This window comes from Amyelois transitella, chromosome 16 (genome assembly GCF_032362555.1).
Source record: "Amyelois transitella isolate CPQ chromosome 16, ilAmyTran1.1, whole genome shotgun sequence".
Classification (NCBI taxonomy): Eukaryota; Metazoa; Arthropoda; class Insecta; order Lepidoptera; family Pyralidae; genus Amyelois; species Amyelois transitella.
The window spans coordinates 2,073,789-2,089,050 of NC_083519.1; the positions used below are offsets into that span (position 1 = coordinate 2,073,789).

General features: G+C 34.1%; 1 protein-coding gene across 1 annotated transcript in view; it reads right to left on the reverse strand.

Moving 5' to 3' along the window:
* LOC106143280 (acetylcholine receptor subunit alpha-like 1) overlaps positions 1 to 12,779 on the reverse strand; it is a 61,745-nt gene extending 48,966 nt beyond the window's left edge. The window contains exon 1 of the mRNA XM_060948422.1: positions 12,594 to 12,779. Within this exon, the coding sequence (XP_060804405.1) occupies positions 12,594 to 12,779 (186 nt within the window). The remainder of the gene's footprint in view (positions 1 to 12,593) is intronic.
* Positions 12,780 to 15,262: the final 2,483 nt, after the last annotated feature.

Consider the following 15,262-nt stretch of genomic DNA (forward strand, 5'->3'; position numbering starts at 1 on the left):
CGAATCATAAATAGCGAATGGTAAAAGAAGACCGCTAATTAAAAAGACCGAATATTATTTTATAAATGAAAAAGGTAATTATTACATATATACATATCATTTTCCTATAAAAAAAAACATGTCAGAATGTTGTCAATCAGACAGTTACTTAAATAAAGAAATACCACCTAAATTATTATTACAAAAACAATGTACGTACATACATATGGTCACGTCTATATCCCTTGCGGGGTAGACAAAGCCAACAGTCTTGAAAGGACTGAATGGCCACGTTCAGCTATTTGGCTTATTGATAGAATTGAGATTCAAATAGTGACAGGTTGCTAGCCCATCGCCTAAAAAAGAATCCCAAGTTTGTAAGCCTATCCCTTAGTCGCCCTTTACGACATCCATGGGAAAGAGATGGAGTGGTCTTATTCTCTTTTTGTATTGGTGCCGGGAACCACACGGCAAAAACAATGTCTATAAAAATATAACCCTTCTTGCGGTCGGTTAAAATACAATGCATTGATTCAATAGTAAACAAAAGCAAAGTATTTAACGATGTCCAAAAGACAAAAACCAGAGCGTACCAGTTAACAAGTTTACTCCGAACTTCTAACAAAAAGCGTAGACAGAGTTTTGGCAAAGACACATAGGGGAGAGAAAAAAATGCACTAATGGACCAATGTCTTGCGACGGCCTTTGATCTTCGACAAAATAGTGTAATAGAGGGGGAATTATGCTGAAAGTGGAGGGAAGATTCTCTTATGTTGCCGTTTCTTTTGTATTTAGTTTTAGAGGCTTATTATTTTGTGATTATTTCGAATCAATTTTATTTTTCATTTTTTTTGTAATGTAGGTATGTATTTTTCAGTATGCATGTGCACTTTATCGCACCACCAACTTAAAGTTTTTCTGTTTGGTCAGCTGGTTGTCTGGTTTAGAATGCCAAACGGCATTAAGTCCGCCTTTTGTACATTTTTTCTTGGCTTAATATGGTGATATGTTTGCATCTAACACTGATGGTCCCAGATTCGATCAGGTAAAATTGAACTTTGCAGATCAGCTTTCCACAAGTTAAAAAATGGTTTCACTAGATAGCGCTTATCCTTTTTATGGAAAACAATAGACGTTCTTTTGTAAAAAGCCATGAACCACACCGCATTTAAATTTGCAGCTATTGCTAAATATGGATCTTTAGTTGCCATACCGCTGATGTTGAACATACATAATATACATACATATAGTCACGTCTGTATCCCTTGCGAGGTAGACAGAGCCAATAAATAGTCTTGAAAAGACTGAATGGCCTGACTGAATAGAATTGAGATTCAAATATATAAATAGTGACAGGTTGCGAGTCTGTCGCCTAAAAGAAGAATCCTAAAAGAAGTTTATAAGCATATCCCTTAATCGCCTTTTACGACATCCATGGGAAAGAGATGGAGTGGTCCTTTTCTTTTTTGTATTGGCGCCGTGTGGTTCCCGTTGAAGTGACGTTGAACTGACGTTGAAGCTAAACTTAATCCCCGAATTCCTGAAATTCATCAAACATTCGACTGTGCATTATTGCTCACATCTAAGACGGTCTGAAACACTTGCAATTGCAATAGTGCAATGTTACAGTGTAGGAAACAGTTATTTGAATTTCAAATTACAACAGTTCGGTGTCGTGGTTGCGTTCATGCATTCTACTATACTATGTTGTTATTTGAAAATAGTATTTGCTTTAAGAAATTGGTCATTTATTTTGACACTCATTATTTGTAGTGTTCCAAAGACCACAACTGTTACTGATGGTATTTTACATGTCCTTTTTTAATTGAAGCTATATTGAAACATTTAACATTATTGAAAAAATTCAAGCTAAGATTTGGTCCGTATACATTATCTGTGGATTGGATCACACAACGTGTGGTTCCCGGCACCAATAAAAAAAACAAAAGGACCACTCCATCTCTCTCCCATGGATGTCGTAAAAGCCGACTAAGGGGTAGGCTTATAAACTTGGGATTCTTCTTTTAGGCGATGGGCTAGCAACCTGTCACTATTTGAATCTCAATTCTATCATTAAGCCAAATAGCTGAACGTGGCCTATCAGTCTTTACAAGACTGTAGGCTCTCTCTACCCCGCAAGGGATATAGACGTGATTACATGTATGTATGTATGTATAGAATAGGCTAGTAGGTAGGACCTACCTTAAGAAAAAATAACTTCTCAGGGAATAAAATGCATGAAACTACGAGCATACTTAACAGGCAGATAAAATCTAGTATTTTAATAACGTCCTTTATGCAAAACGGTCCATTTCCGCGCGAGAGGTGAGGAAACGTTGAAATATATCTTGAGAACGTGTCAAGTCAAGAATGCACACGTGCCACGTAAGCGCCCTCTGTCTTGTTCCCGAAGCAGCTGTTAAAAGTTAACATGAAAGTTAATATCAACTGTATGCATTGTATCATACAATACAATACAAATTATCTTTTTTGCCCATTAAAAAAAATACATATGTAGTAGAAACATACATTATGAATATGTTGAGCAAAGGCGGACTTATCGCTAAGCAATCTCTCCAAGCCAACCTTTGGGTAGTGAAAAGTTAAATCCTGGAACCTGTGTGTGTAAACGTGTGCCTATTCTATGTATGTGCGAAATATAATAAAGTTTTTTTTTTACTTACTTTTGTTAATTAAATGAATTAGTATTGGTGTTATACGTGAACATATATATCACGTAGCCTTATTTTTCACGAGGTAGACCAGAGTCAATGGTCAAAAGACTTAAAGGCCAAGATAGAGGGTTAAAATGATTCAATTCTAATTCAAATGAGTTGACTATGGATGTTGATGTAAGAATTATGCGGAGATCATAACAAGCGGAATGATGTTCCGGGAAAGAGGCTTGATTGTATAATATAAATTGGTAAAACTAAAAATTACAAACCAAAGCATGATATTACTGTCACTATTTGAATCAAAATCCTTTAACTTTCATTTGAACTATTAAGCCAATTCAATTCCATCAGTAAGCCATACAGCCGAATGTGGCCTTGCACTCTTTTTAAGACTGCTGGCCCTGTCTACCCCACAAGGGATGTAGACGTTATTTTATGCATAAAATGCAATGCCTATAGTGTGACCTCTTAAATTAAGTAACAACTGTTTCAATCGATCTTTTCTCAAACTATGAAACACTTTGGGATTCGTGACGTACTCGTAAATACGTAAGTTGATTATAGATTTCGCACTTGGCTCATCCCTTGCAGTCCCAAGTCTCTTAGTCCCAATGCTATGAAGAGAAAAGGTAATGTCACACTAGCGATAAATTAAAGACTGCTATGTCAAAATTCAAATCAATCACGCCTTAATTTATTTCTTTTATCTACAATAACAGATCAAATTTAGAATATTCTTATTAAGTGAAAAAAAAACTTTTTTATAATAATTACAATACTAAAGATTTCAAACATTTTAAACATCACTACAAAATTGTCATATCTTTTATTTTCTTTTATTTCACGAAATTTGTTGACGTCCTATAAATTACTCAAAACTAATGCTGCTTCAAAAGCGTTAGTGGAAGAAACGATAACAAACTGCACTGCGGCATTTTCTTCAATAACGTCAACTTAACATTATGCCCTCTGCCTAAGGGACGTAAATAATGATAGGACCATATCGGTGAAACTTTCCAAGTTTAACCCTCAACACTTAGTTGATTTAATCCTGTCACCCTTGGGGATTTTCCCAAAGAAAGTTTTGTTCGTCTATAAGTGTTGACAATAGCTATGCATATAAAAAAGACTAGTAAGCCATCGCTTCAAAGAATCTTAAGTTTATAAGCCTATCCCTTAGTCGCCTTTTACGACATCCATGGGAAAGAGGTGGAGTGGTCCTATTCTTTTTTCTATTAGTCCCGGGAACCACACGGCACCACAAGTTTGACAACAATTTGAAGATATATACACAAAACAACACCAAACGTTCATCAGTTCGTAACCTCAATTTACAATTTAAAAACATTCATGTATGTATTGAAAGTAGGAGCATTGCATTTGTATTCTAAGGTAGATCCCGGGGGTGCATCGATAAACAACTCTGAATAAGAGATCTAACTAAAGTGCAGGCATTACTTGAAACGATACTTGGATAGGATAGTTCCAATACTACTCGTATGTCTATTGAAGTATTTGGTTTAAACGTTTGTGTAAATTTATAAGCGGTTGTAACGATGTAGTGTATATCTTTTAACAGATCTAGAACAAACTAGTCAGTAAGAATCAAGAATATACATACATATAATCATGGCTATATCCCTTGCGGGGCAGACAGAGTTAACAGTCTTTATAAGACTAATAGGCCACGTTCAGCTGTTTGGCTTGATGATAGAATTGAGATTCAAATAGTGACAGGTTGAAAGCCTATCGCCTAAAAGGGGTATCCCAGCTATATAAGCCTATCCCTTAGTTGCCTAGAACAAACTAGTCAATAAGAATGAAGAATATACATACAAACGTTTTTGTCTACCCCGCAAGGGATATAGAAGTGATTATATGTATGTATATAAAATTGACAGAATATTTAATTTCAACCGAAAAGGGGAAATCACTGTGTTCTTTTTGATGGCGTCATGAAATTTCAATTAATTTTATTCGGAGTAAATTAAAATTATTAAGTAAACATGTGAAGAGACTCATACCTACATTAATTAACTCTGCTTCTATTTACAAAATAATCACAGCTGCGTTTCTCTGCATGTAGACTCCATCTGCTCAGTTATAATTACACTAAATATGAAGGCGGCGTGAGGTAAAACCTCTTAAGAGGTAGGGCCAGGAACAACGCGTTCAAAAGCTTTTCATAATTTTTATGGATATATATTTAGTTGCATCTTTCATTATACATTATATGGAAGTAAACCTGCTGATATTTTAAAGTATTAGTTTTTTTCATCTTTGAAGTCATACTGCAGTTACTTTGACACTATAATTTTCATTACAAATTTAAGATAGAACCTAATCCATCACATTCAGAGTTCAGAGGGGAAACGAATAATAAGAAATGTAGATGTTTTTTTTACTTTTATTTTGTGACAAAAAACAAATATTTTTACTCCGTGTTATAATTAATTTTAATAATGTGATCCTGATACGATTTAAAGGTCAAATGAACTTATAAACCTTTTGTATTAAAACATACATATTATCTCGTCTATATCCCTTGCGGGGTAGACAGAGTCAACAGTCTTCAAAAGACTAATAGGCCACGTTCAGCTTGATAGAATTGAGATTCAAGTACTATTAAAATTTAATACAAATCCATTAGCTTTGCTCACTGTAATGAAATAAGTGTGAAATATATTTCGGATAGAAATCATAAAGAAAAAATATATAACTTATTAAACTTTAGTTTGTAATCATCTTTTTTCTTTCTTTTTTATAAGTAGTTTTAGTTTTAATTTAATTTAACTGAAATCTATTTTTAGTAGTTTGAAGTGTTTATCACTACATAGTATAAAACAAAGTCGCTATTTTAGTCTGTTTGTCTGTATGCTTAAATCTTTAAAATTACGCAACGGATTTTGATGCAGTTTTTTGTAACAGGTAGAGTTATTCAAGAGGAAGGTTTTTATGTATAATAACATTTATAATTTTGCACCCGTACGAAGCCGGGGCGGGTCGCTAGTGAATAATAAGCAGTTAAGTCATAAACATCTTGATGTTCTCACACGTTTCGTGGCCCACAATTACGCTGAAATATAATTAGAGTTGAACTGAAACTGAATTGTGCGCTTTGTTAAGAAAACGTCGCGTTTCGTCTTTCATTCGTTTTATTCCGCAGTGACTGCAGCTGTTGTAATTTGTAATTGTTGGGGAACTTTCAATAATTACAAACAGTTGTGTTGCAGCCATGTTTGCCGTGTGGTTCCCGGCACCAATAAAAACAAAGAATAGGACCACTCCATCTCGTTCCCATGGATGTCGTAAAAGCGACTAAGGGATAGGCTTATAAACTTGGGATTCTTCTTTTAGGCGATGGGCTAGCAACCTGTCACTATTTGAATCTCAATTCCATCATAAAGCCAAACCGCTGAACGTGACCTATCAGTCTTTTCAAGACTGTTGGTTCTGTCTACCCCGCAAGGGATATAGACGTGATTATATGTATGTATGTAATTTCATTTCATAAATAAAAAACGAAATATTGATTGCACACAATACAGCTTTAAATAAAATATTCTCTCACATCTTAGAAACAAATGTTCCGAACGTTGCCAAGAAAAGGGAAACGTGATGAATTTTAAAATTTGAATATTGGAACGACCTTTTTATCGATATTCAAATTGACGAATCGGTGACGAGTTTCAAAGGCAAAGTATGCGATATTATTCCAGAGAAATCTAGAACATTGTTGAATCTATGTGATCAGATAGTTTTTTTTTTTAAATTTTGTATTCAAATGTATAACACCAGTAGGTGTGAAATAAAGTATTCGTAACAAAATACACCCTTATTTAAAGATTAAGCACTTTTTTAGTCTAGTGCATGTTACAAAATTTTTAATATGGAGTACAACAGAGTGGATCTCCTATTGATAATGATTATAGAATTGTATTTTTTATCAAAATATGGTAAGTATTTAAGTTGTGATATTTTAAAGAGAGTAACATACAAACAAATAAAAAATTAACAGAGATGAATTGAGGGCGCTCCACTTAACTTCACCGACAAGAGTTATGAAGGGGATAGCTGTCGCCTAAAAGAATAATCTTAAGTTTATTAGCCTTTCCCTCAGTTGCCTTTTACGACATCCATGAGAAGATATGGAGTGGTCGTATGTATAAAGACAAATATATATATTAAAAAAATATAACGTGAAAAATTCTATGGTGATAGTAAAAACTGTGAACAGACCAGCTCCGAAATAACAATTTGTCATCAATTACCATACGTAAAAGGTGTATGTGAAGTGACAAAAAAAAAATAAAAAAATGAAATATTCGCTCGTGTAAATGGAAGTGCAAACTTTCAATCAATTCAGCTTACAGCCCGAAAAAAGCACGGATGCGACTACGTCCTATCATACGAGCGCTGACGATCTCCATATATCAAATGGAAAGTATCATTTCAAACCTTAATCCTTGGTTACAAAGTTCATAATTATTATTGGGTTGTTATTGATGCGATTTCCTTCTCTCTTTTCTGGGACAAAATTTGAGAGTGTTAATATAGCTTTTGTTATAGAAATGACAAAAGGAGACTTAAAATAAAGTTCTGTTGCTAAATGGCTAATCATAAATACACAATATTTTAAAGTTGATTATGTTGATATAATTTTAAACAATTCCCTTCATAGCTTGTGATGAACTAAATTTTTTGGAAAATAATGTGTAGAGAAGATGCTCATTGATTGCTTTATCAATTTAAAACCCAAATTGATTGCGGAGAATTTGGCATATGTTCCATAAGAAACCACCAAAAAAATTATTTTCCGAGATTTCCATTAGAAACTAGCTGATTTTGTATATTTTACTAAAGCCTTCTGTGCACTCTCCCGCAGGTTGGTAGTATGCAGAGACTGTATACGAGTAATTTGTAAATTTAATATTAGTTTGTAATCATCTTTTTTTATAAGTAGTTTTAGTTTGTAAACATTAGGTTATTAACATATTGTGTCATATTGTTCAATAACGATTATTATTATTAAAAAAAAAAACTAGCTGGTTTAATCTATGTTTTAGTGAATATTTAACTAAAACATAGATTATAGGTTGGCAAGTTAAATGTACGATAAACAACCACGTGTTGAACACCGCTCGTTTCCAATTTGCCAGAAATGATCGCTCTCGCGAATGACTGATTGTCGTAATTTAACATCCCCACAAATCACACTGTAATTCTTGTTCATAAATTTTAATGATTTGCACTTATTGCTGTTGTTTAGATACAAGCTATGACAAAGCAGATATTGTGCAGAATACATCTACACGGGATTCTTCTTGTAGGCGATGAGCTAGCGACGTGCCACTATTTGAATCTCAATTCCATCATTAAGCCATAACGTGACTTTCCAGTATTTTTGAGACTGGCTTGATCTATGATAAATGCGTGATTATATCTATAAATACAATTTATATATTTATTTAATTGCTCTGGTTTTGCGAAAGTCTGCAGGCTATCTGGGGAACAAATATCTGGCTGTGCCGCCGAGGCCGAGGGCCGTGGACAGTGGGCCGGTATAATATTGATGCTTCATTTTGCGGTATAGTAAAACACCGTCTGCTTTTTTCTCCAGATCTATAAGTCTTTAAACTGAAGACGCTGTAAACAGGACAAAGTCAAAAGAGAACTGTCAGACAGCGAACTCCGAGCCCTGAAGCATTATGACGGAGGCTGTAAGTATGAACAGTGAACACTCAAATGATGAGAGAACTATTTTTAGGCACTAGGCGTATTATTTTAAGACAAACATACATACATAAAATCACGCCTCTTTCGTGGAGGGGTAGGCAGAGACTACCTCTTTCCACTTGCCACGATCTCTGCATACTTCCTTCGCTTCATCCACATTCATAATTCTCTTCATACACGCTCGGCGGTTTCGGGTACTTTTGACCTGACCCTTTACCAGGATGTCCTTATTTTAAGACATTGTCTGGCAGAATAGGTGTATCGGTCCGTTAACGCTTTTTTTTTTTAATTTTGCCCAATTTTTTCTGATCATTACATAAACATGCGATAATGCAATTGACTAATCTGAGCCTGTGCGTCCAAATTTCCCATTGTGCTCAGCCATTGTCTGAGTTAAATTGAAAGAAAACGAGAGTTGTATTGAAGCGAACCGCGGTGGCTTCAATTTGCCAGAAATTATCGCGATAAATCAGATTGTGACGTTATCTTTAATAAGTTTGAATTATTCCATTTCAAGTGTCACTGGCAGGTTAATGTAATACAAAAGCAGAATTAAATTTGCATTTATCGTGTATATTTTGTACTACCTAGAATTAGGTGCCTAAGGTGCCGTGTGGTTCCAGGCACCAATACAAAAAAGAATAGGACCACTCCATCTCTTTCCCACGGATGTCGTAAAAAGCGAATAAGGGATAGGCTTATAAACTTGGGATTCTTCTTTATGGCGACGGGCTTGCAACCTGCCACTATATGAATCTCAATCCTATCATTAAGCCAAACGGAGGAACGTGGCCTATCAGTCTCTAAAGACTGTTCGCACTGCCTACTTCGCAAGGAATAAAGACGTGATTATATATATCTTTAATAATATTTAATATATACGGGACAAATTACACAGATTGAGTTAGCCTCGAAGTAAGTTCGAACTTGTGTGAGCTAGGTACTATATTTTATAATAAATACTTAGATAAACATCCAAAACCCAAACCAATCAGAGAAAGTTTGTTTCTCATCATGCTCTTACCGGGATTCGAACCCGGGACCTCCGGTGTCACACAGTAAACAGACAAGCGTATTACCGCTGCGCCACAAAGGCCGTTGTATATACATATGTATGTAGTAATATAGTTGTGTGAATCCCAATTTAACTTTTCCTCTCCTTTCATTTTTAAACAAACATAGTCTTTACAATTTCTGTAAAGTTCCAATTATCAACCTTTTTTTTAATTTTGTAAAAATCAAACTGAATAAATTGAATTTATAAGTGAAAAATATGTTATATACTTAATGCTTTTTATGACCACTTTCTTTCTATAACTCCAATTTCACATACGATTGATTTTAATACAAAATCCATAAGGCATAAATAACTGGGCCATTATTTCATTTTTATGATAGCTATAACAGTAAGATGCTTGCTACAGAGTAGAGACAAATCGTAAAACTAGAAATTTCTCACAAGTTATATTTTATAGACAAATTTATTGAGTTTCTTAATTAAATTCACCCTACTTACGGTTTTATGATTTAGAACATACATACATATAGTCATGTATATATATCCCTTGCATGGTAGAAAGAGCCAACAGTCTTTGCTTTTGCAAATTACCTCTTATCAACGTTTTAGATAAAACTAGAAGTAATCAAATTGTGAAATGCAAAATTCAATAATATTCAAATGTTACAAATTAAAGTAAAAAAAATTGAGAATTTTGAGAACCCAATTATAACTTAAGTGTTGTACCAAATAAACCATGACAAATATTAAAAATTTCAACGAAGTACCTTTATCAATATTTTTAATTAAACTAAAAAAGATACGTTATCCTTATACAAGAGCGTTAACTAGATTTCATGTTTCTTTGGAGGGATTAGGAGGGATTAATATCCTAAATTGTCACGTCTCTATCCCTACGTTAATACTCATAAAAAGAGAGATTTCTTTTGAGTGATGGCATGAAGATAAAATAGAGATTCAGACAGTGATAGTAACTACTATCTAACTAATTGTCTAAAGTCCAAAGTTTATTAATCTTTCTCTTAATTTTACAATAAGCACGAGAAGAGATGCAGCTGATTATACTATTTCGTTTACATTATGATCGTCATCTGGCTCACTTAATCATTATGCTGATGCATTAACTCAAAAAATCCAATAACTGATATGAAAATCATAACTTTTATCTAATACGCGTAACATTGTTTTCAATTTATAAGTTCTAACCCACACTGTGTCGGTCAAAACTCATTTAACTGTCGTGAGCGGTGAGAATTCAATTTGTACATTGGTATTGGAATAAATCCACGTTGTTGCGTTGTACACTTTGACGCCACCTGCTTCCTTTTATTTATTTGTTGTGTTAATAGTTTTTGTTGTGTTTTGATTTCACAGGTTCATTGAAGAAATTATATGTTTTAAATTTCTTTTAATTTTGAACATTTGTATTGGAATAAATCCACGTTGTTGCGTTGTACACTTTGACGCCACCTGCTTCCTTTTATTTATTTGTTGTGTTTATAGTTTTTGTTGTGTTTTGATATTATAGGTTCATTGTAGAAATTATATGTTTAAAATTTCTTTAAATTTTGTACATTTGTATTGGAATAAATCCGCGTTGTTGCGACACTTTGATGCCACCTGCTTCTATTTATTTAGTTGTCGTTAATAATTTGTATTGTAAAAGTAGTTTGTTTCTATAATAACAATTGAAGAGTGCTCATTTGATTGATGATACATCTGGAAAGTATTTTCTATAGAGAATTTAAAGTAAAGTAATAAAAAAATAGGTAAAAAACTTTTTAAGTTAAACGGTTTTATGTTAAACATACATTGCAATGTTTAATATAAATGTACTAAAAACCAAAAAATAATAAAATAGATACAGTCGTGGGAATTATAAACATATGCATAGACTAGACTAAAATAAAACCGTGGGGCACGTCAATTGTCTACAAATTATAGACTTAATGTGCGATAGAAGAATCGTTTAATTCGTCGTTAGGCAGTTGGCCCGCAGACGGTGCGCAAATTACTTACTATTTTGCTGGCTAGCGAGGAATCGTTTCACTGCTCGTAGTTTGTCTTTAATCGACAAAACTTATGATAAAAGTACTACTCGCTCAACATTATGAAACCCTAAAACTCGCTTAATCGAGCTTGCTAACTTGTTTCCACATTCTAGCCCTACTTATCACACGTCCATCGTTGTCGGTTGAACAACTGCCTAATTATAGTGTAACATTACAAAACAAACATTTTAATCAACGATTGTAGACAATTGACGTGCCCCACGGTTTTATTTTAGTCTAGTCTATGCATATGTTTATAATTCCCACGACTGTATCTATTTTATTATTTTTTGGTTTTTAGTACATTTATATTAAACATTGCAATGTATGTTTAACATAAAACCGTTTAACTTAAAAAGTTTTTTTACCTATTTTTTTATTTTTTGGTTTTTAGTACATTTATATTAAACATTGCAATGTATGTTTAACATAAAACCGTTTAACTTAAAAAGTTTTTTTACCTATTTTTATTTGTTTTTGTAACGAATAAACTCAAAAACTACTGGACCGATTTGAATGAAGTTTGGCACAGGGATAGACTTAACCTTCAGGAGTAACAGATTTTAATTTTAAATAGTAAATTGTATTCTACTTGTTGAGACCTTTCATTTGATACCCATGTTGATGGGATTGATAAAACCTAAGTTATCCGCTATTTTGTAGAGCCCGCCATCTTGGATTTCAATTTTTTATAGTATATTGTATTCTGCTTGTTAAGCCCTTTCATTTGATACCCATATTGATGGGATTAATGAAACCTAAATTATCCGCCATTTTGTAACGGCGGCCATCTTGAATTTATAATGATAATGAATAAACATAATTATATTGTCACCAAAATCCAAAGTGTATACAAAATTTCAGATTAATCGGTTGACAGGAAGAGGGTGAAATTTGAATTACTAAATTTGACCCAAGAATAAATAAAACAAACGGGGTGAGCTAAATAAAACCGTTTAAAAAGAATTGATTCGTTACATTACACCATTACAAAAAAAATAAAATAAAAGAAAAATACGTAGTACAAGTTTAGAAGAGTTCGCTTTCTCAAACAGCGCATCTGTTCTCGACTCTCTACAAAATCTCAAATCAAAAGTAAGAATAAAAAAGGACAAAGACAAAAATACTTACAACGTCGATGAGTTGGCTGAGACGGAGTCCCATTTTGACAGTGAGCCGATCTGAGTTGTTGCCGACGGGCCGGATCAAACGGTTGTAGTTGGAGAGGAGGTCGTCATACAACCGCTTCGCTTCAGGATTGGCGACGCTCAAGCGGCCCCACACGCACAGGAGTCCGACCACCAGCGCCAACACCATCTTAGGCTAACACCACCCCTGTGGACAAAGATTTTCAGTTTATACATACATAAAATCACGCCTCTCTCTCGGAGGGGTAGGCAGAGACTACCTCTTTCAGTTTATAATAGATAATAATAGATTTAGATTTAAGAGATTTATATTTGTAAATTGACGTTCGATGAAAATGCTGCAGTGTAGTATGTTCCGCCGCTTCTTCTACACATGCGCTCAGGAAGCGGTAGTAGTTATAATTAGATTTGAGTGATGTGACGTCAATAAGTGATAACTTGTATCCAATTTTGAAAATAAACCTATTCTATAATTCTGGAGAGACATTAAATACTGTTTGGCAGTTTATAATAGAACCACTCCATCTCTTTCCTGAGAGACTAAAGGAGTAGACATGTTTATATTATATGCGATGATCCCCTGCAAGGTTTGCAGACGAAGGTCAGTCAGGAATCGGGAAAACCTGATTTACCCGTTCCAGTTCACAGGCGCATTCCTGGTTGTTTTCCAAAGAGGTAAGAAAACAACTTGATAGTATCGCCAGGAGAAGAGATTTTATTAAAAAACTGTCTAAAGAATTAAAAAACGCTATAGATAGTCCAATTATTAGCAATTTCTACGAAGAAGTTAGTTATGTCTTAAAATGGACTTTATTTGATAATATCTAAACATACATTTGTTATGTGAGATACACATTGTCGCAATGGAAGCCATGGTGACCTACTTAGGGCCAGAAAGTAAAGTCGAACTTAATTGCAAGATAAGGTCCGGATAATCCACAATAAAACGACCGTATAAATCAATCCCAAGATAGAACGGAAGTTGGGATGCGTTCAGAATAATAAGTATGGCGACACGTATGGAACTCGTGAAAATGATTGAGTATGAAGATTTCGGAAGGCAGTAAAAAAAATGTAGATAAACGTTTTGGTAAAAAAGAAGAAAATAAATTACGAGATTTTTTTTTTAAATAATATTGTGTTTCGAACACCAACTATGCATATTCTTAATGTAACTTTACGATTTTTCATTTTAGCTGTACCTAGTCCTAAAATTTGTAGTTCGTTTAATTGTCTCGTTAGATAATAATAAAGATATGAAACCCTGAAATTATAAAAACCCTTAATAAACCTTATACTTCAGTTTAGAATAAATGCCAAATAACACATAAATCAACATTTATCCCCTAGGGTTACTTAAAATAAACCTCTAAAAAGTGCTTCCAGGAAAAATATTCATCTATTACCAAAGCCACTCAAAATCACTGAGTTATAAAACACATCCGTAACTCAAAATGAGATAAAGAATCGCGCTAACATGAACCCTGTGGCTACGTAATAAGGATTCACAATTAATAAAAAACCTCAGCACTAGAATTAAATTGAAGAGACTTTGCACGCAGTTTTGAACTTAAAATCGTTAATTTTAAAGGCTGTTTTAATTTGTGGAGTGTGTAATAGAAAGCGGGATTACTGGGTTTTCATATTGAAATCTTCTGATTTATTTTTTAGAGACGAACCAAACCATATTCTATTTGGATTTGGTTTTGCGGGCGGCCATAATTCTCCCTTTGAATTTATCTGCAAACGAAAAAAAAAATAAAATACTTCAGGCAAATACTGCAACTATTTTCGGCCATTTCAAATAACACTTTTGGTATGGTAAGCTTTTTTCATTCGCAAATAGGAATTGCAAACAACCTGTATGGCAGCGCCAGAGATTTTATGGCGTAAGTATTTGTCATATATTTGGAAGCTATTTTTTCATGAATATAAGGCTTTAAGTGATCGTTATTTCTAGTCCGGCATCAAAACACACCTGGGCCCTTGGACCGCGCCTGTCTTCACAGCTGGTGCCACTAAACTTGGGCCCTTGGCCCGAGTCTGTCTTCACAGCCGGTGCTAACAAATGATTTCCTTTATACATACATACATATAGTCTCGTCTATATCCCCTGCGGGCTAGACAGAGCCAACAGTCCCGAAAAGACTGACAGGCCACGTTCAGCTATTTGGCTTAATGATAGAATTGACAAATAGATTTTCTTTATCTTAGTCACTATATCCCTTTCCGGGTAGACAGAACCAACAGTCTTAAAAAGACTGAAGAGTCACGTTCAGCTGGTATGCCTTACTGATGGAATTGAGATTCAAATAGTGACAGGTTGTTAAACATTTTTTGAAAGCGATAAAAAGTACGTGATCGTACGTATATAGCGTGTGTGATGATTATAGATAGACAAACAAAACATGCAAATCTTAATGAAACTTTGAAACAAAGAGATTAAACTTACAGTAACAGTGCTACTAAACATTTTCAAAGGCACTACATGTAGCAATTTTACGATACGAACTCGCAAAGTGGTATTTATTGATCCAGCTCTCCCCGGGTTAAAACGACAAAACTGGTTCTTAAAAATGTACGCTATAAACTGAAATATGACTGCGACTCTCCATACAATATTCACAGTGTGCTTACAATATTTTAAAATGG